The following is a 19,725-nucleotide window of genomic DNA, read 5'->3' on the forward strand; positions in this document are numbered from 1 at the left end:
GGAGCCACACGACGGCAGAGGGAGCAGGAAACACTATGCAAATAGAGGCCAGGACAGCAGGGAGGGCCTGTTCATGATAGAACCAAGGTAAAACTATCCTCACAAAGCGAGTGTGGAGAAACATAGATCATGCCTGAGACCTGGTGGATTAGAGCACTGGCTACTGGGGAATTGAAAGGAAGGGGCTTCACCGTGCAGAGGACCAGAGGTGCCAATCTTGGAAATGCAGAATTGCTGGGAGATGGGGAGGCACGGACCATGGAAGTATCCTCTGGAGACTCATGGTGAAGAGAGCAAATGAATGAAGTAACTGGCAGAAATTAGAGGTCCTGGTAGAACAAAATAGAATCCCACAATGAGAACATACACCATGTATGTCCCCCAAGGACGACAGTATCTCCTAAAAACTCCAGAAAAATCATTTTGGGCAAGCACCTTATATCTAGTAATGCGATCCATGTATCAAGACCGTGAGAAAAGATTATTAAACATGCTAAACTCAGCGAGACCTGATTCCCTCATGAGGACTCTGTTAAGGATGAGTACCACTCAGCAAGTGATGACTGTGATGTTCACTTTTGAATAGCTCATGAACATTAATATATTTCATTGTGGATCTAAACCAAAAACCAAGGTAGGGGCAAGATGATAATCACAGAATGTCAACGGTATATGTTTAGGTTCAAACACTATTATGAGAAGTGGCAGGTAAAGGAGGTAGGAAAAAGAAAACACATCATGTAATTGACTGTTGTATGGAAATATTTGATGCTGAAAGTTATAATTTAAAACTATAAACCAAATATTAGAAGTGTGTCTAGTTCAAAGGGAGGAAAACCATCAAAAACATTTTTAGTGCAATATTTAACATGAGCTATACAACCCTTCCTAAATACCAAAGGCACACACAGACAGACACACACACACACACACACACACACACACACACACACACACACACACTCACGAAGAATACAAATGACTAGAACCAAGAAATGTAAATACATTCTGCTATGTATGGTAAACATAGCCTACAATGTGGAAGAGATTAGAAAATAAACATGGAAATGAAATGTTTTTATTAATTCACATCAGTACTCACCAAAACCAATCAGCATAATCCAATATTATAACACTGAATGTAAAAAACAATCCAAAAGTCCAGAGTGATAGGCAAAAGGTTTTAATTGTATAGATTAAAATTAACTTCGGACAAAAATTAAAACTCAGGCAGAGAATGTTCTCTTCTTTTTGCAACAGCAGACACTAGTAAAAACAAAGGCACAGTAAAACTTGAGACCCAAAATTTCCAGTGTAGAGATATGAATATCATAATAGACACAGGCAGGGATGATTAATAAATGATAAAATGTTTAGAGGATGATCATTAGAATACAGGATATTTATACTCTTGAAAACCGCTTTCCCAAGTACTTCATTATAAGTAAGGTGTCTCTAAAAGGGACAGATCTCCTAGACCCCTCCTTAACCAAGTAACCAGTCCTGATATCATAATGGTGATGGACAAACTAGACCTTCTCTGCCCGCAGATGGGCTGAGGTTGGAAACTCACAGCATTGTCTCTGCAGTGTTCCCGGCAAAACGTTTAGGCTGAATTTAATCATGAAGACATTTTCAGACAACTTCAGAATGTAGATCATTGAGCCAGACAGCTGACCTGTCCTCTATAAACAAGTCCATGTCACCACCATCCATGACAACAAAAAGATGAGGAAATATTTGGGGTTCAAAAAACTAAAGAAATGCGGCTACATTATCTTTTTACTTTTTTTGAACCCAAAATATCTCTTCTCCTTTTTGTTGTGTGATTTGTGGTGATATGGACTATGTGAAGGAGACAGGTCAGTTGTCCTGCTCAGTGTTCTACATTCTGCAGTTGTCTGGTGATTACCTCCTATGAAACTCAGGCTAAGCATTTTCTGCAAGAACATAGCATTGTTCATATTCTGCACAGGCAGAGTCCTGGGTGACATGCTGTCTCCTGCCAGCGGACCTCCTGACTCCTGTTCTCTACAAGATGGAATTGAGAGGAGCAAGGCAAAGGCCTCCCAATGCTGTTTGTCCATCTAGCTGTGGTCTTCCTAAGTACTGACAACAATTGGAGGCTGAAGGACTGTGGCTTCTCTAACCAAAGGAGCCTAGTGGGTTAACAATTGTCAAGAGCAGTTGGTGGTTCTGAAATACAATCCTCAGCCAAGGATCCCTCCTGTGTTACAGATGGATCAGCTAAAACAAGCCAACACTGAAGACACAAAGAATGAGGTTAGGTTCATTGAAACCAGGGTAACACCTTTGGATGAGCTAAACACAAAGATGACACTGACTTTGAGCAGGTATAGAAGCTCAGAGACATGCCTGCAAAATGAAATCCCTGAGGAATTTTGTAGCTACCCAGAGATACGTGGTTCAAATTAAAATGTCGGACTGATCACTCCCGGCATGCGCTGCACAGTTATGTGAATGTGTCACACCTAACGTGGGTCCATTGTCTTCAGACTGAGCACAGGTTGCCACTGGCATAGTCTGAGAATAGGCATAGAGCCATGCCCACTGACCCATCCTATGTCTGGGCTTCCAAATGGAACTATACTTTCATTCAAATCTTCATGTGCCTATAGGTCCTGCCTGCAGGAATGACATCTCTCGGCTGAGTAAGGGCTGCTTACTGTGGGAATATGACTCCCATCTGGAAGACCAGGTGGAGTCTTGTCACTGTTAAAGTAAAAAACCTATTGTCCATGTCAAGGGCGAAGCTGATGTATTGTTCCTCAAATGAGTAAAACACACTGCTGTAGTGCTGGAATGAGTCAGGTAGTTCAAAGTACATTGATGGAGTCGAATAACATCTACCCAGTGAGTCCTGCAAGACTTCAGGCTCTTCCACTTCCATCAGCACGCCATTGAGCCTGGAAAACGAGACAAAACTAAAGAAGCAGCCAGGGAAAATCAGACACCACAGAGCCCCACCAGATTTCAGAAGTGACATAAGGAAGTGGTTAGAAAAGAAAAAGGATAGATCCATTAATGAGGTAAAAAAAAAAATTATTGCATTTATGTTGGGATAGAACAGGGCCAGGTAGAAAACAATGAAAGAGAAAGACAGAGAGAGAGAGAGACAGAGACAGAGACAGACAGAAAGTGAGCTAGTGAATTGGCCAGGTGACATACTGGTAAGGGAGTAAAAGGACACTCTGAGTTAGTGCCCTCATGACACACAGCAAACTGTGATCATGAAAAGAGTGAGCTCAATAGTTTTCCATAAAATATGCTCAAAATTCCATACAGTGGCCATGAGAGTACAGCTTTTGAAGTATGGTCAACCTATGGTACGTTAGTAAATGATAAGGGGAGGAAGAAATGGAAACCTAAACATCTACTGCAATGAAAACCAACAGCAATGACAGTAGGAGTAATTCAGCCTTCGTTGAAAACATGACATCAAACACACTCTGGTTTCCCTGAATCTGTTGCCTCCAAGTGTTAACACAGAATTAAGCATCCACAATTGCTGAAAGTTACCTGGGGCATGGTGGGTTTTGATCTTCTTCCCCTTCTTTTCTTCCCCTTCTTCTTTTCTTCTTTGATCTTCTTCCCCTTCTTTTCTTCCCCTTCTTCTTTTCTTCTTTGATCTTCTTCCCCTTCTTTTCTTCCCCTTCTCCTTCTTTTCAATTTCTGCAATAAATTCAGACATGGACAGACACATTAAGCTGATTCCCCTACACACATAACAATCCACTGTCTAATCCTCACACAGGGACCTCAGGCTCCTCAGCATAAGAATAGGACACTGTGAGAGATATATTTCAGGAGGCCTGAAGGCTGGTCATGATAGAAATTCCTCGGTTTTTCTCCCAGAAACTGTGGGTAAAATGTCCTTATTCTAGTAGATCGTTATCCCAATATCATTTGTCCCAAGTTTGTGCAAACAGTTATGCCATATTTTTCTAATCAATTTAAAGCAAATACCCTCAAATGATTTCTAGGAGAAAAACTGCAATATTTAGCCCTGTCTCATCAAATACTCAGATTGTTCATGGTTGTGAGGACTTCAGACACTGAAATTAGAGTGAAAAAGGAAATCTACAAACCCTTGAGTCAAAATCATAGTTCTCTGAATTTGTCACATCTGCCCAGGTCCAATGTCATGAGAGTAGAATCAGAGTGCCACAGGCATGGCCTGAGACTAGGAAGAGAGCCATGCTTACTGACCCATCCCATGTCTGGACTTCCAGTTAGAACTAGAGTTTCATTCAACCTACACGTGCCTATAGGTCCTCACTGCAGCAATGACATCTCTCAGCTCAGTAATAGCCACTTGGAGCAGGAATATGATCTTTATATGGAAGACTCAGTGGATCCTTATCACCTTCATAGAAAGGTACTCACCTCCCACGTCAAGAGAAAAGCCAACATGTTTTTCCTCCAATGCATAAAAGGAACTTCCATAGGGCTGGCAGGAGTCAGGCTGTTCAACACAACTGGAAGGAGTTGAATAACATCTATCCAGTGAGTCCTGCAAGACTTCAGGCTCTACTACCTCCAGCAGCTCCCTGCTGAGCCTGGAAAAGGAGGAAAAAGTAAAGAATAAGCCAGGGGAAATCAGACACAACAGAGCCCCAACTAGGTTTCATGGGTAGCATAAGGAAGTGGTTTAAAAAGTAAAAGGATAGATCCATTAATGAGGTAACAAATTATTGCCTTCATGTTGGGACAGAACAGGGCCAAATGGAAAAGAATGAAAGAGAAAGACAGATAGACACACACACACACACACACACACACACAGAGAGAGAGAGAGAGAACGAGCTCAGTGAATTGTCCAGGTGACACACTGATGAGGGAGTAACAGGACACTCTGAGTTAGTGCCCTCAGGACACACAGCATACAGTGATCATGAAAAGACTGTGCTCAATAATTTTCCATAAAATGTGCTCAAGTTTCCATGCAGTCGCCATGAGAATACAGTTTTTGAAGTCTGGTCCACCTACAGTAGGTTAGTAAATGATAAGGGGAGGAAGAAATGGAAACCTAAATATCTATTGCAATGAAAACCAACAGCACTGTTAGTAGGAATAATTCAGGCTTGGTTGAAAAGATGTAATCGATAATGTCAGCCCGCTCTGTTTTCCCTGAACCAGGAGTCTCCAGATGTCAACACAGAAGTAGCTGTTCATAACTGCTCAGTTACCTGGGGCATGATGGGCCTTGGTCTTCTTCCTCTTCTTGGTCCTTTTTAATTCCTGCAATACATTCAGACAGGGACAGACAAAATAAGCCAATTCACCTACACCCATAACAGTCCACTGTCTAATCCCCACACAGGGATCTCAGGCTCCTCAGCATAAGAACAGGACAATGTGAGAGATATACTTCAGGAGGCCTGAAAGCTGGTCATGATATTCTTTGGTTTGCATCTCAGAACCAAGGGTGAAATATCCCTATTCTGGTAGATCGTTATCCCAAAATCATTTATCCCAAGTTTGTGCAAACAGTTATGCCTTATTGTTCCCATCAGTTCAAAGAAACTGCCCCAGATGATTTCTAGGAGGAAAACTGCAGTATTCAGCCCTGTCTCATCAAATGCCCAGCTCGTTCATGGATGCAAGAATTTTAGACACTGAAATTAGAATGAAGGAGGAAATCTACAAACCCTTGAGTCCAAATCATAGTTCTGTGAATTTTTTACATCTGCCTGGGTCCAATGTGCTGAGAGCGGGCTCAGGTTGCCACAGGCATGGCTGGAGGCTAGGAATAGAGCCTTGCTCACTGACCCATTTCATGTCTAGGCTTCCAGCTGAGACTACGGTTTCATTACAACCTATATGCGCCCATAGGTCCTGCCTGCGGCAATGACATCTCTCGGGTCAGTAAGGGCCACTTGGAACAGGAATATCACCCCTATCTGGAAGACCAGGTGGAGCCTTATCACCTTCATAGTAAGGTACTCACTGTCCACGTCAAGAGCCAAGCCAAGGTACTGTTCCTCCAATGAGAAAACAGCACTGCTGTAGGGCTGGCCTAAGTCAGGCAGTTCAAGATAACCTGAAGGAGTCGAATAACATCTATCCAGTGAGTCCTGCAAGACTTCAGGCCCTTTCTCATCCAGCAGCTCCCTGCTGAGCCTGGAAAAGTAGGAAAAAGTAAAGAATAAGCCAGGGGGAATCAGAAACCACACAGCCCCAGCTAGATTTCATGGCTAACATAAGGAACTGTTTAAAAAGAAAAAGGACAGATCCATTAATGAGGTAATGAATTATTGCCTTTATGTTGGGATAGACCAGGGCCAGGTAGAAAAGAATGAAAGAGAAAGACAGGGAGAGGGAGAGAGAGAGAGAGAGAGGAGAAAGTGAGCTCAGCCAATTGGCCGGGTGACACACTGATGAAGGGGTCAAAGGACACTCTGAGTTAGTGCCCTCGGGACACACAGTGAACAGTGATCATGAAAAGAGTGGGCTCAATAATTTTCCGTAAACTTGCTCAAGATTCCATGCAGTTGCCATACAGCCTTTGAGGTATGGTCAACCTATAGTAAGTTAGTAAATGATAAGGGGAGGAAGACATGGAAACCTAAACATCTACTGCAATGAAAACCAACAGCGATGTCAGTAGGAGTAATTCAACCTTCGTTGAAAACATGAAATTGAACACACTCTTGTTTTCCCTGGACCTGGCATCTCCAGGTGTCAACACAGAATTAAGCATCCATAATTGCTCAAAGTTACCTGGGGCATGATGGGTCTTGCTCTTCTTCCACTTCTTGGTACTTTTCAATTTCTGCAATAAGTTCAGACATGGACAGACATATTAAGCTGGTTCTCCTACACACATAACAATCCACTGTCTAATCCTCACACAGGGACTTCAGGCTCCTCAGCATGAGAATAGGACACTGTGAGAGATATTCTTCAGGAGGCCTGAAGGCTGATCATGATAGAGATTCCTTGGTTTTTGTCCCAGAAACTGTGGGTAAAATTCCCTATTCTGGTAGATCGTTATCCCAATATCATTTGCCCCAAGTTTGTGCAAATGGTTATGCCATATTTTAACAATCGATTTAAAGCAAATGCCCCCAAATGGTTGCTAGGAGAAAAACTGCACTATTCAGCCCTGTCTCATCAAATACTCAGACTGTTCACGGTAGCGAGGATTTTAGACGCTGAAATTAGAGTGAAGGATGAAATCTACAAGATCTACAAAATTGAGACAAAATCAGAGTTGTGTGAATTTGTCACATCTGCCCAGATCCAACATCTTGAGAGTAGGATTAAGGTGCCACAGGCATGGCCTGAGACTAGGAAGAGAGCCTTGCTCACTGACCCATCCCTTGTCTGGGCTTCCAAGTGGAACTAGAGTTTCATTCAACCTACATGTGCCTATAGGTCCTCCCTGTGGCAATGACATCTCTCAGCTCAGTAAGGGCCACTTGCAGTAGGAATATGACCCTAACCAGAAGACTCAGTGGATCCTTATCACCTTCATAGAAAGGTACTCACCATCCATGTCAACAGCCAAGCCAACACGCTGTTGCTCCAATACGTAAAAGGCACTTCTGTAGGGCTGGCATGAGTCAGTCAGTCCAAGATAACCTGAAGGAGTTGAATAACATCTATCCAGCAAGTCCTGCAAGACTTCAGGCTCTTTCTCATCCAGCAGCTCTCTGCTGAGTCTGGAAAAGTGGGAAAAAGTAAAGAATAAGCCAGGGGGAATCAGAAACCACACAGCCCCAGCTAGATTTCATGGCTAACGTAAGGAAGAGTTTGAAAAGAAAAAGGACAGATCCATTAATGAGGTAACAAATTATTGCCTTTATGTTGGGATAGACTACGGCCAGGTAGAAAAGTATGAAAGAGAAAGACACACACACACACACACACACACACACACACACACACACACACACACACACACACACACACAGTGAGCTCAGTGAATTCGTCAGGTGACACACTGATGAGGGAGTCAAAGGACACTCTGTATTTGTGCTCTCAGGACACACAGTGAACAGTGATCATAAAAAGCATGTCCTCAATAATTTTGCATAAAATGTGCTCAAGTTTCCCTGCAGTTACCATGAGAATACAGCTTTTGAGGTATGGTCAACCTTCACTAGGTTAGTAAATGATAAGGGTAGGAAGAAATGGAAACCTAAACATTTACTCTAATGAGAACCAAAAAGCAATGTAGTAGGCATAATTCAGACTTGTCTGCCAAGACAAAATCATTATTTTCAGCATGTACTGTTTTCCCTGGACTTGGCATCTCCAGGTGTCAACATCAAATTAACTGTCCACAATTTCTCAGACTCACCTGGGACCTGTTGCCTCTTGGTCCTCCTTTTTCACTTGATCCCACCGATGTCCTGCAAATAAATTCAGATGGGGCCTCTTACATTAAGCAGTTCTTCCTTGCACACAGAAACATTCCTCTGTCCAATCCTAACAGAGGGACATCAGTCTTGTCAGTGTGAGAACAGGAGACTTTGAGAGAAATATTCCAGTAGGCCTGAGGTCAAGTCTTGAGAAAACTGGCTTGGGTTCTTTCATGAGCCTTGAGCAAAATTACCCTGTTTTGGAATGTTATCTTCCCTATGTGCTCTGTCCTAGGTTTGTGTACACAAATGAGCAATTTTTTCCCCAATAAATTGTAGGCAAATAGTTTTAACACCTCATAGGAGAGATACTTCAATATTAAGCTTTCTCTCATCAAATACCCAGAATTTGATAGTTTATGAGATTGTGGACACAGAGATTTGATGAAGGGGTGCAATGTACCAGCTCTTGAGTCAAAATGAAACTTGGTTCTACACAGAAGCATCAGCTATTATGGCTTTTGTGGGTGAAAAGTCAGCCATTTATCTAGAAAACATACCAGGAACATGACGGACAGATGAGCTAAAACAAGCGAACTTAGGAGACACAGAAAATGGGAATAAATTCAGTGAAACCTGGGTCACATCTTTCACTGAGAGGTAGACAAGGGTGACACTGGCCTTGGGCAGGTAAAGAACCACACAGACATGCTTTGGGACCAAAACTCATAAGGAATTTTGTAGCTGGCAAGAGACATTTAATTCAGATGAGCTGATCTGACAGAAAACTCCTGGGCATGTGCTGCATAGTTTGGTGTCAGTTTGCCACACCTGCCTTGAGTTCAATGTCGTGACAGTCAGTCCAGGTTGGCACGGGCATGGCCTGAGACTAGGAAGAGAGCAAAGCTCACTGACCCACCCCATGCCTGTGCTTCAGACTCGACTCCAGAGTGATTGAAATCTACATTGATATATAGGTTCAGCCCACGGTGATGGCAAATCTCAGCCCAACAAGGGGCACAAGGCCCAAAGATTATGGGGTCTACCTGGGCCATGAACTGGAGCTTTATCACCTTCACAATGGAGTACTCACTGCCTATGTCAACAACCATGCAGACTTGCTGTTCCTCTAATGAGTGAAATGTGCTGCTGTAAGACTGGTACGAGGCCAACATTTCAGGAGGAATTGAGAGAGTCGAATAACCTTCATCCCAGGACTCCTGGGGGACTTCCTCCTCTTCAGACTCCTGCAGATTCCTGATGAGCCAGGCAGGACAGGGATGATAGAAGATTTAACCAACAGACATTAGACAACAAAACCTCCCAGATGATCTGATGGGAGACAGAATGGAGTGGTCACAGAAACCAAAGGCATTTTTCCTTCAAGAGAAATAAAACTATCCTTCTAAATACAGGGTGGAGGGTGACTGCTCTGGGGACAGAGCAAAAATGGGCAGCATGTGCTCAGTACATTTGCCACAGATGAGCCAACTCAGGGCACCCAGACTCTCCCTGTAAACTACCATCATGACTTGCAGCACAGAGAACTGACACAGGGCTTCAACTACTTTGCATAAATTGGGTTGAATTTTACATGCAGCATTCAAGTGAAGAGAGTTCTTGACGCAGTGCAGACACAGATCTTGTGTATTAAGGGCCCCATTTTCCCAATATTTTGATATATTTACTTTTTCAATTTCTTTTCTTGCAAAAATACTAGCCAACATACTACCAACAAATAGGAAGAAAGCATATATACACCTCTCCCTGGATTTAAACACATGGGAGAGAATAGGCAACACCAAGAAATCCCTGTTTGAGGGTCTGGAGTGGACTTCCAGCAAACTCCAACAGACCTGAAGCTGAGGGACCTGACTGTTAGAAGGAAAACTAACACACAGAAAGGAATAGCATCAACATCAATAAAAAAGACATCCACCCCAAAACCCCATCTGTAGGTCGCCATCATCAAAGACCAAGGGTAGATAAAACCACAAAGGTGGGGAGAAACCAGAGCACAAAAGCTGAAAATTCCAAAAACCTGACATCCCTTCTCCTCCAAAGGATCGCAGCTCCTCGCCAGCAATGCAACAAAGCAGGATGGAGAATGACTTTGACGAGCTGACAGAAGTAGGCTTCAGAAAGTCGGTAATAACAAACTTCTCTGAGCTAAAGGAGGTTGTGCGAACTCATCTCAAGGAATCTAAAAACCTTGAAAAAAGATCAGACGAATGGCTAGCCAGAATGAACAGTGTAGAGAAGACCTTAAATGACCTGATGGAGCAGAAAACCATGGCATGAGAACTACGTGATGCATGCACAAGCTTCAGTAGCCAATTTGATCAAGTGCAAGAAATGGTATCAGTGATTCAAGATCAAATTAGTGAAATGAAGCGAGAAGAGAAGTTTAGAGATAAAAGAGTAAAAAGAAATGAACAAGCCTCCAATAAATATGGGACTATGTGGGAAGACCAAATCTACGTTTGATTGGTGTACTGAAAGTGACGGGGAGAATGGAACCAAGCTGGGAAACATTCTTCAGGATATTATCCAGGAGGACTTCCCCAACCTAGCAAGGAAGGCCAACATTCAAATTCAGGAAACACAGAGAACACCATAAAGATACTCCTCGAGAAGAGCAACCCCAAAACACGTAATTGTCAGATTCACCAAGGTTGAAATGAAGGAAAAAATGCTAAGGGCAGCCAGAGAGAAAGGTCGGATTACCCACAAAGGCAAGCCCATCAGACTAGCAGCAGATCTCTTGGCACAAACCCTACAAGCCAGAAGAGAGTGGGAGCAATATTCAACGTTCTTTTTTTTTTGCATATGTATAGTTTTCCTTTATTATTTTTTGTGTGTATGTATATATATATATATTTTTTAATACTTTAAGTCTTAGGGTACATGTGCACAACGTGCAGGTTAGTTACATATGTATACATGTCCACATTAGTGTGCTTCACCCATTAACTCATCATTTAACATTAGGTATATCTCCTAATGCTACCCCTCCTCCCTCCCCCCACCCTACAACAGGCCCCAGTGTGTGATGTTCCCCTTTCTGTGTCCATGTGTTCTCATTGTTCAATTCCCACCTGTGAGTAAGAACATGCGGTATTTGGTTTTTTGTCCTTGCAATAGTTTGCTGAGAATGATGGTTTCCAGCTTCATCCATGCCCCTACAAAGGACATGAACTCATCATTTTTTATAGCTGCATAGTATTCCATGGTGTATATGTGCCACATTTTCTTAATCCAGTCTATCATTGCTGGATATTTGCCTTGGTTCCAAGTCTTTGCTATTGTGAATAGTGCCTCAATAAACATATGTGTGCATGTGTCTTTACAGCAGCATGATTTATAATCCTTTGGGTATACACCCACTAATGGGATGGCTGGGTCAAATGGTATTTCTAGTTCTAGATCCCTGAGGAATTGCCACACTGCCTTCCACAATCGTTGAACTAGTTTACAGTCCCACAAACAGTGTAAAAGTGTTCCTATTTCTCCACGTCCTCTCCAGCGTCTTCAACATTCTTAAAGAAAAGAATTTTCAACCCAGAATTTCATATCCAGCCAAACAAAGCTTCATAAGTGAAGGAGAAATAAATCCTTTACAGAGAAGCAAATGCTGAGAGATTTTGTCACCACCAGGCCTGCCTTACAAGAGCTCCTAAAGGAAGCACTAAACATGGAAAGGAACAACCGGTACCAGCCACTGCAAAAACATGCCAAACTGTAAAGACCATTGACGCTAGGAAGAAACTGCATCAACTAACGGGCGAAATAACCAGCTAACATCATAACGACAGGATCAAATTCACACATAACAATATTAACCTTAAATGTAAATGGGCTAAATGCCCCAGTTAAAAAAACACAGAATGGCAAATTGGATAAAGAGTCAAGACCCATCAGTGTGCTGTACTCAGGAAACCCATCTCACATGCAGAGACACACATAGGCTCAAAATAAAGGGATGGAGGAAGATCTACCAAGCAAATGGAAAACAAAAAAAGGCAGGGGTTGCAATCCTAGTCTCTGATAAAACAGACTTTAAACCAACAAAGATCAAAAGAGACAAAGAAGGCCACTACATAATGGTAAAGGGATCAATTCAACAAGAAGAGTTAACTATCCTAAATATATATGCACCCTATACAGGAGCACCCAGATTCATAAAGCAAGTCCTGAGAGACCTACAAAGAGATTTAGACTCCACACAATCATCATGGGAGACTTTAACACCCTACTGTCAATATTAGACAGATCAATGAGACAGAAGCTTAACAAGGATATCCAGGACTTGAACTCAGCTCTCCACCAAGCAGACCTAAAAGACATCTACAGAACTCTCCACCCCAAATCAACAGAATATACATTCTTCTCAGCACCACATCACATTTATTCCAAAATTGACCACAGAGTTGGAGGTAAAGCACTCATCAGCAAATGTAAAACAATGGAAATCACAACAAACTGTCAGACCACAGTGCAATCAAATTAGAACTCAGGATTAAGAAACTCACTCAAAACCGCACAACTACATGGAAACTGAACAACCTGCTCCTGAATGACTACTGGGAAAATAACAAAATGAAGGCAGACATAAAGATGTTCTTTGAAACCAATGAGAACAAAGACACAACATACCAGAATCTCTGGGACACATTTAAAGCAATGTGTAGAGGGAAAATTATAGCACTAAATGCCCACAAGAGAAAGCAGAAAAGATCTAAAATTGACACCCTAACATCACAATTAAAATAACTAGAGAAGCAAAGCAAACAAATTCAAAAGCTAGCAGAAGACAAGAAGTAACTAAGATCAGAGCAGAACTAAAGGAGATAGAGACACAAAAAAACCTTCAAAAAATCAATGAATCCAGGGCTGGTTTTTTGAAAAGATCAACAAGAAAACCCTGTTTGGCTAGTTCACCTGGCTCATCTGATGGCAAGTTCCTATCTTGAGAGGACTATGAAATTAAAACCAATACAAGTGCCACAAATAACATACAACATTGTAAATCAGCACAATTTGTAGCTGGGTGAATGGAAGAAATAGTTCTATTCATCACTTCCTCATTTTCCCTAAATCTACAATCTCCAGATGTCACTACTGAATTAACAGCCAACAATTCCACAACATTACCTGGAAGACACTGGCCCTTTTTCTTCCTCTTCCTCATCATCACTTTCATTTTCTGTAAATAAATTCAGAGAAGTAGGTCACATTAAGCAATTCATACTTCACATATGAACAAATCACTGTCCAGTCATAGCACAAGGACATGACTATTATCAGTGCAAGAATAAGGATTCTGACAGGAATATTCTAGGGTGTCCTAGATTAACTTTGGTGAGAATTAGATGACCCTGCTTTCCAGATCCACAGGCCAAAATCTCCCTCTACGTGTAGACCATAATGCCATATTCCCTGCCTGAGTCAAAGTTAAACAAAATGTTTTCCCCAAAAAAATCTCCAAAAATTGGTCTAACAATTTTCTTTTTTCTTTTTTTTTTTTTTGAGACGGAGTCTCGCTCTGTTGCCCAGGCTGGAGTGCAGAGGCCGGATCTCCGCTCACTGCAAGCTCCGCCTCCTGGGTTCACGCCATTCTCCTGCCTCAGCCTCCCGAGTGGCTGGGACTACAGGCGCCTGCCACCATGCCCGGCTAATTTTTTGAATTTTCAGTAGAGACACGGTTTCACCGTGTTAGCCAGGATGGTCTCGATCTCCTGACCTCGTGATCCGCCTGCCTCGGCCTCCCAAAGTGCTGGGATTACAGGCGTGAGCCACTGCGCCTGGCCGGTCAAACAATTTTCTTTTTTTTTTTTTTTTGAGGAATTAACAGTCTTTATTGGGCTCAGACCAGGAGTCCGTGGGAAATAATTTTCTAAGAGTGTTGCTGCAATACGGACTTATATCACCAGATAACATAGACATTAAATGTTTACAGGCATCTATACATGAAACACGACTGATAGATAAATTTGAACAACTCTTGCTTTAAAAAGAATCTGTGATTTGGGAGGCCAAGACAGGTGAATCATTTGAGGTCATGAGTTCAGGACTACCCTGGCCAATATGGGGAAACCCTGTCTCTACTAAAAACACAAAAATTAGCCAGATGTGATGTTGTGCACCTGTGGTCCCAGCAACTCAGGAGGCTGAGGCAGGAGAATCACTTGAACCTGGGAGGCAGAGGTTGCACCAAGCCAAGATGGTGCCACTGCATTCCAGCCTGGGTGACAGAGCAAGACTCCATCGCCAAAAAAAAAAAAAAAAAAAAAAATCCACGATGCTACAAAGAAACATTGGATCAGCCATTGCATTGACAGGGTGGAAAACCAGGGTCCAGCCTTGCTTTATGGAAATATATCAGCAAAGTAAAGAAGAAGTTTCCGTCCTGATTTCAGGGTGACTGTGCAGCTAAGCAAGCTGACTTAAAGGAGATCCAGATGAAAGCTGAGAGCAGTGAAGCCTGGGGAACAATATTTCCAAATACAAAGGCAAGGCTGCCAGCTTCCTTAAACAGGCATAGAAACTCCATGGACATTGTTCAGGTACAGATGACTTAATCACAGATGACAAGAGATACTGAATCGAAGCTAGGAGGCCTGACAGATACTGCCTGTGCACCTCCTGCACTCAGGTGACTATGAGATTGTCACACTTGCCTGGGGTTGAGTAACTTGATACTGGGGACTGGCAGACAAAGGCATGACATTAGCTGAGAAGGACAAAAAAACTCCCTGATATCTGTTTAGAAACCCATCATAGTTTTTTATTCAAATGAATTTGTGTTTATAGAGCCTGTCTTCAGAGTTTATCTTCCTCAGCCTAGAGAAAGGTATGAGACACAAGGAAAACAGAGGCTACCTGGAATAATGTGTACAGCATCCTCCCATTCAACATGAGAGGATGAGCCAACGAGAGTTGAGTCGACTTTGTCTTCCTCAAATGTGATTTTGGTTTTCCTATGTGGCTGGTTGGAGTCATAAGGGCCATGGCTATTTGAACAAGTGATGGCACATTCCTCCAGTGAGTCCTCAGGGACTTCCTTTTCTTCAGCCTTCTGCTTCTCCCTGATGAGCCAGGTGGGACAGAGATGACAGAAGATTAAACACAGAGGGATTGAACCCCAGGGAGTCCTAGCTGGTTTTGACAGGTGGCATTAAGAGAGTGGTCCCAGAAAGCAAAATAGAGGTTCCCATTAAGAGGGAACATGCAATCCTCTTCTCTCTGCAACAGAGCACGGCTGCCATGGGAACCAGAGAGGAAGAGAGCAGCTGGTGTTCATTGCACTGGACAGATAGGAGCTGAGGAGGATGAAGACTCAGCTATCCCTGTATGGTACAGACATGACACTCGGCACACATAGAGAAACATGACAGCTGCCGCACCCTGTGTCTAAGCTGGGTTATATTTCACATACTGTGGCCAAGCGAATGCGGGTTTTTGGCCCATCATAGATGCCAGAGAGGGTGTGCCTCCTAGATATTCTTCATATGTTACCATCCATTAATTGTTCCTGAGTATTCAGTGTTACCTGGGGGCAGACGATTTCTGCACTTTCTCAGCCACCTCAACTTGAACATCTTCATCGTCATCGTTGTCATTTTCTGTAAATACAGAAGTGTTCATTCAGATATTTCCCACTTCACAGTCTGCAAGCACAGTCAGCCCAATGTGCAACAGAGACATGAACATCTAGGCATGGGTCACCGTTCAACTGAAAACTCTCATGTTTTATCTTTCACAAAATGCCCTGGCATGGTTTCCTGATCCATCAGGCAATGCATTTCAGATCTGGAGGGCCACCATCAAGATGTGGCCAAATATTGAAAAGACCTTTTGCTTCCCATATCACTGGAGGTTTGTGCAGCCTCTCTCTGGACATTGGCAGCTGTCTCCCCAATCCTGCCAGATCTGATTCCCAGGCACAGGCTTGGTGTCCTGTCACAGTTTGCATTTCAAACCTCATTCCTTCTCTTAGAAGCAGACAAACTTGTTCCACAGTCCTCTATGCATCAGAAGATTTCAAGCCTCCAACTGGCTTCTGCTGTGTTATTCAGGGACATTCTATCCATGGGGAGTGCTCCAGTCTGAAGCACTTCCTACCACAAAACGCCCCCACATAAAGTGCCTTCTCCAACATCACACGGCGAGGGGCTTCATCTCATTTTGGAAAGCAGTTGTAAGTGTTCCCACATTTGAATGCTTCAGACCCTTGCAAGAGACAATTTGTCTGCCACGGAGAGAGAGAAACCAGGAAGGACAAGTCATTCACTCTCTGACAGTTACTAAGAACATTGCCGAAAAGACGGCCTGGGAACCTTCATTCTTAGTACAGAGCTCTTTTCACTCTAACAAGCCTGCTCCCATCGCAGCCTCCTTCCTGTCCTTTAAAACTAGATAGATGCTGCCTCTTGCTCCAAAGACCACCTTCCATCAAGGAAGGAGGGACACTTGCAATACTGTGACCTCCAAACCCATGGGTTTCCCATCTCCGTTCTTACCCAGGAAGTCCTGGTCATGTCATGGCCACATAAGCTTAGTGGAAAAAAACACCACTGATACAACTGTCATTGTGAAAGTATGGAGGTCTGGAGTCTCTCAGAAGCCTGGGGTTTTGGGTCATCAGGGCCTATGGCCACCTTACCTGGGCTGAGCTTTTGGACAAGTTGCTGTGCCAGTCTACACCCCTCAGCCAGCTGTTCTTGGAGGTCCTGCCCCTGGGACTTGTCCGGCTCATCCGGAGTGAGGAGGGCCTGGAGATGCTCATTCAATGAGCGGGAGGCATCTCTCCCTTCCCGTAACTTCTCCTTTAACTGGGTCAGCTCTCGTTCCTGAGAGTGAACCAGGACTTTATATTGCCTAAGGTGAGACGGTAGAGAAAATTTAAGAGTAGAAAGGGTTGAGTGATCCGTTCAAATATTGCAACAGAGACTTCTGAGACAATGTCCTCAAGGAGACCTTCAAGCAGAAGGTCAGCACATGTTGAAAGGAATGTCTGTGGCCAAGAGAAAGAATAGAAAATGGTTTACAGGCTTCCTCTGTATCAGAGAGGGCTCCTGCAAGATCCTCGATGATGTTCCATTCATCTTTCCCTTCTGTAAACAAAAGTAGGTGTCTTCCTAATTCTGTTTCAAAAAGACATCCTTTCAGTTCCTCACTCTGGCCATGGACATTTCCATGTGAAAATACACATAGTGCATCTTGCGGCCATTAGATACAAAGCCATGTACAGAAATGAGGCCAGGTGCAGATGGGGCGAATTGAAAAGATGAAAGAAGAAAAGAATGACAGGGTCGAGAAGGCAACATTGATTGAGTGAAAGAATGAGAAGCCGCAGTCAGTCAGGAGGTGATTCTCACTAAGGGTAAGTGGGGTGGTGACGGCACACCATTTTGAGTATACTGAATGCTGCTGTGTGGTTCACACTCCTCTGGTTAATTTTGTGTTATGTAAATTTCACATCAACAATTACTTGTTTGAAAAAGAGAAAACAAGGCTCTGAGAAACAACTGCAACCCATACATTTTTATTGTACTTCTTCTCTGCTTGATAAATACTTGTGTGTTGCGAGCCTGCCATGGCAATTCCTGCCCTTCCCCTGGCCCAGCTTCGTTCTTACTTCTCCCCACCGAGCTGTTGTACTTCAGAGATTTACACACCTGCCCCCCTGCCTGCCCCCATGGGGTCCCCTCACCTGAGCTCCTCAGCTTGCTTGAGCTGCTCCGCAAGCTTCTCCTCCTTGAACTGTCGTCGCTCATTCCTCAGCATAGATTTTATGAGGTCTTCGCACTCTTCATATTCTGAGAAAAGACAGACACGCCTGCCTCAGTGGAAGGCTGGACATGCTGCTGTGGTCACTGCCTACAGGGCAGGAGCCATCCCAAGGACAAAACTCTCCCCAGTACCAGGGTCTAGACAGGGATTTCCACATCTTTACTCTTCAGTCTCCTGACTTTCTGGCATCTGATCCTCCAAAATTTAGAGATGAAGGAAGAGAACCTCAAGGGCACATCAAGGAAGTTGACAAGATGATTCAACCACAACGAAGTGGAGTCAGAATTCACAGTCCCTGAGGTCTGACTCTGAATGCGGGGCCACTTTCCCAAGCCTTGCAGCCTCTCCTCTAAAACACTGCACTGGGGCATGAGTAGTGATTTCTTGTACAGTCGGGAATGCCCCTAGGACTATGGGACTGATGGTTTCCCTTTTACTGGGAATTTCAAGGACAAGTATGCGAAAGATTTTGAAAATCTTTGATTTTTAAATCATATCTTCAGTTATGATTTTAAGAATCATATCTGAAGCATAAAGTGTGACACATAACACCATAAGGCCATGAAGGAAATATGCCCAAATGCTAATAAAGTGTGTGTTAATTTAGAAACAGCAGAATGAAGAACTAATAGATAGTGTTTACTCTGTGCCAATAAATGTTCTAGGAGATTGACAAGAAATAGCTCATGTAATTCACTGCAGCAATTTACAGAGGTAGGTATTATTGTAGTACCCTCTGAACAGGTGAGGAAACTGAGGGACAGACAAGACAAGCAACTTGGATGGAGCCCAGGAGACAGGCCCACGGTCCCTGCTCTGTACACTGCACTGCTATCTCCACACATTCTCGGGTGCGATCTTTCTTCCTCTTTAGCAACAAGACTCTGTGCCCCAGGAAGCAGGACTTCACTCTCACCAAGCTACTCTCTGCTTTTTATTCTTATTTTTATTTATCATTATTATTATTATTATTATTATTATTATTATTATTATTACCAGTCTTGCCCTGTCGCCCAGGCTGGAGTGCAATGGCAAAATCTTGGCTCACTGCAACCTCAGCCTCCTGGGTTCAAAGGATTCTCCTGCCTCAGCCTCCTGAGCAGGGGTGATTACGGTCACCTGCCACCACGCCCATCTACTTTTTGTATTTTTAGTGGAGATGGGGTTTCTCCATGTTGCCCAGGCTGGTCTCAAACTCCTGACCTCATGATCTGCCCGCCTCAGCCTCCCAAAGTGCTGGGATTACAGGAGTGAGCCACCATGCACGGCCCCTACTCCCTGCTCTTGATGCTGTCACTTATAGACAGCACAGGTTCTATTAGGAGTAGACTCCTCTTGAAGCCCCTCAGAGCAGGTACTGGCTACTATCACCAAGTTTCCCTCAGAGTCACTAGAACAGAGCTTTGCCTGTTGGGCCTCAACAGAAACTTGAACTGAATAAAAGTTCACTAGTCTCAGACATTTAGAACAACAGACTAGATGTTATTTGTCTGCAGGATCTTATATGGTACAGAGAGGATTCTTGAAAACACGATTGAGCCTCTTGGAGAAAACAGGTCATTCTGTGCCTGTGTCAGAAATCAATAAATGGCAGTTTAAC

The 19,725-nt window shown here is 43.4% G+C and overlaps 1 protein-coding gene across 6 annotated transcripts in view; it reads right to left on the reverse strand.

The window, feature by feature from the left end:
* Positions 1-1,167: 1,167 nt before the first annotated feature.
* Positions 1,168-19,725, reverse strand: part of LOC101125737 (neuroblastoma breakpoint family member 15-like) — a 28,232-nt gene continuing 9,674 nt past the window's right edge. For 2 of the 6 annotated variants that reach the window (XM_055356861.2, XM_055356834.2), the window contains 14 exons: positions 18,046-18,151; positions 16,996-17,210; positions 15,883-15,955; positions 15,213-15,418; positions 13,485-13,536; positions 9,424-9,587; positions 8,330-8,381; positions 7,516-7,688; positions 6,745-6,796; positions 5,972-6,144; positions 5,211-5,262; positions 4,408-4,580; positions 3,541-3,693; positions 1,168-2,927 (listed from right to left, as the gene is read on the reverse strand). In XM_055356861.2, coding sequence (XP_055212836.2) covers positions 2,911-2,927; positions 3,541-3,693; positions 4,408-4,580; positions 5,211-5,262; positions 5,972-6,144; positions 6,745-6,796; positions 7,516-7,688; positions 8,330-8,381; positions 9,424-9,587; positions 13,485-13,536; positions 15,213-15,418; positions 15,883-15,955; positions 16,996-17,210; positions 18,046-18,151 — 1,661 coding nt within the window. In that variant the 3' untranslated portion in view covers positions 1,168-2,910. Of the gene's footprint in view, positions 2,928-3,540; positions 3,694-4,407; positions 4,581-5,210; positions 5,263-5,971; positions 6,145-6,744; positions 6,797-7,515; positions 7,689-8,329; positions 8,382-9,423; positions 9,588-11,428; positions 11,513-13,484; positions 13,537-15,212; positions 15,419-15,882; positions 15,956-16,995; positions 17,211-18,045; positions 18,152-19,725 lie in introns of all 6 variants that reach the window. The other 4 variants (XM_063696652.1, XM_055356857.2, XM_063696608.1 and 1 more) reach the window with 4 other exon arrangements.

This window comes from Gorilla gorilla, chromosome 1, assembly GCF_029281585.2.
Source record: "Gorilla gorilla gorilla isolate KB3781 chromosome 1, NHGRI_mGorGor1-v2.1_pri, whole genome shotgun sequence".
NCBI lineage: Eukaryota > Metazoa > Chordata > Mammalia > Primates > Hominidae > Gorilla > Gorilla gorilla.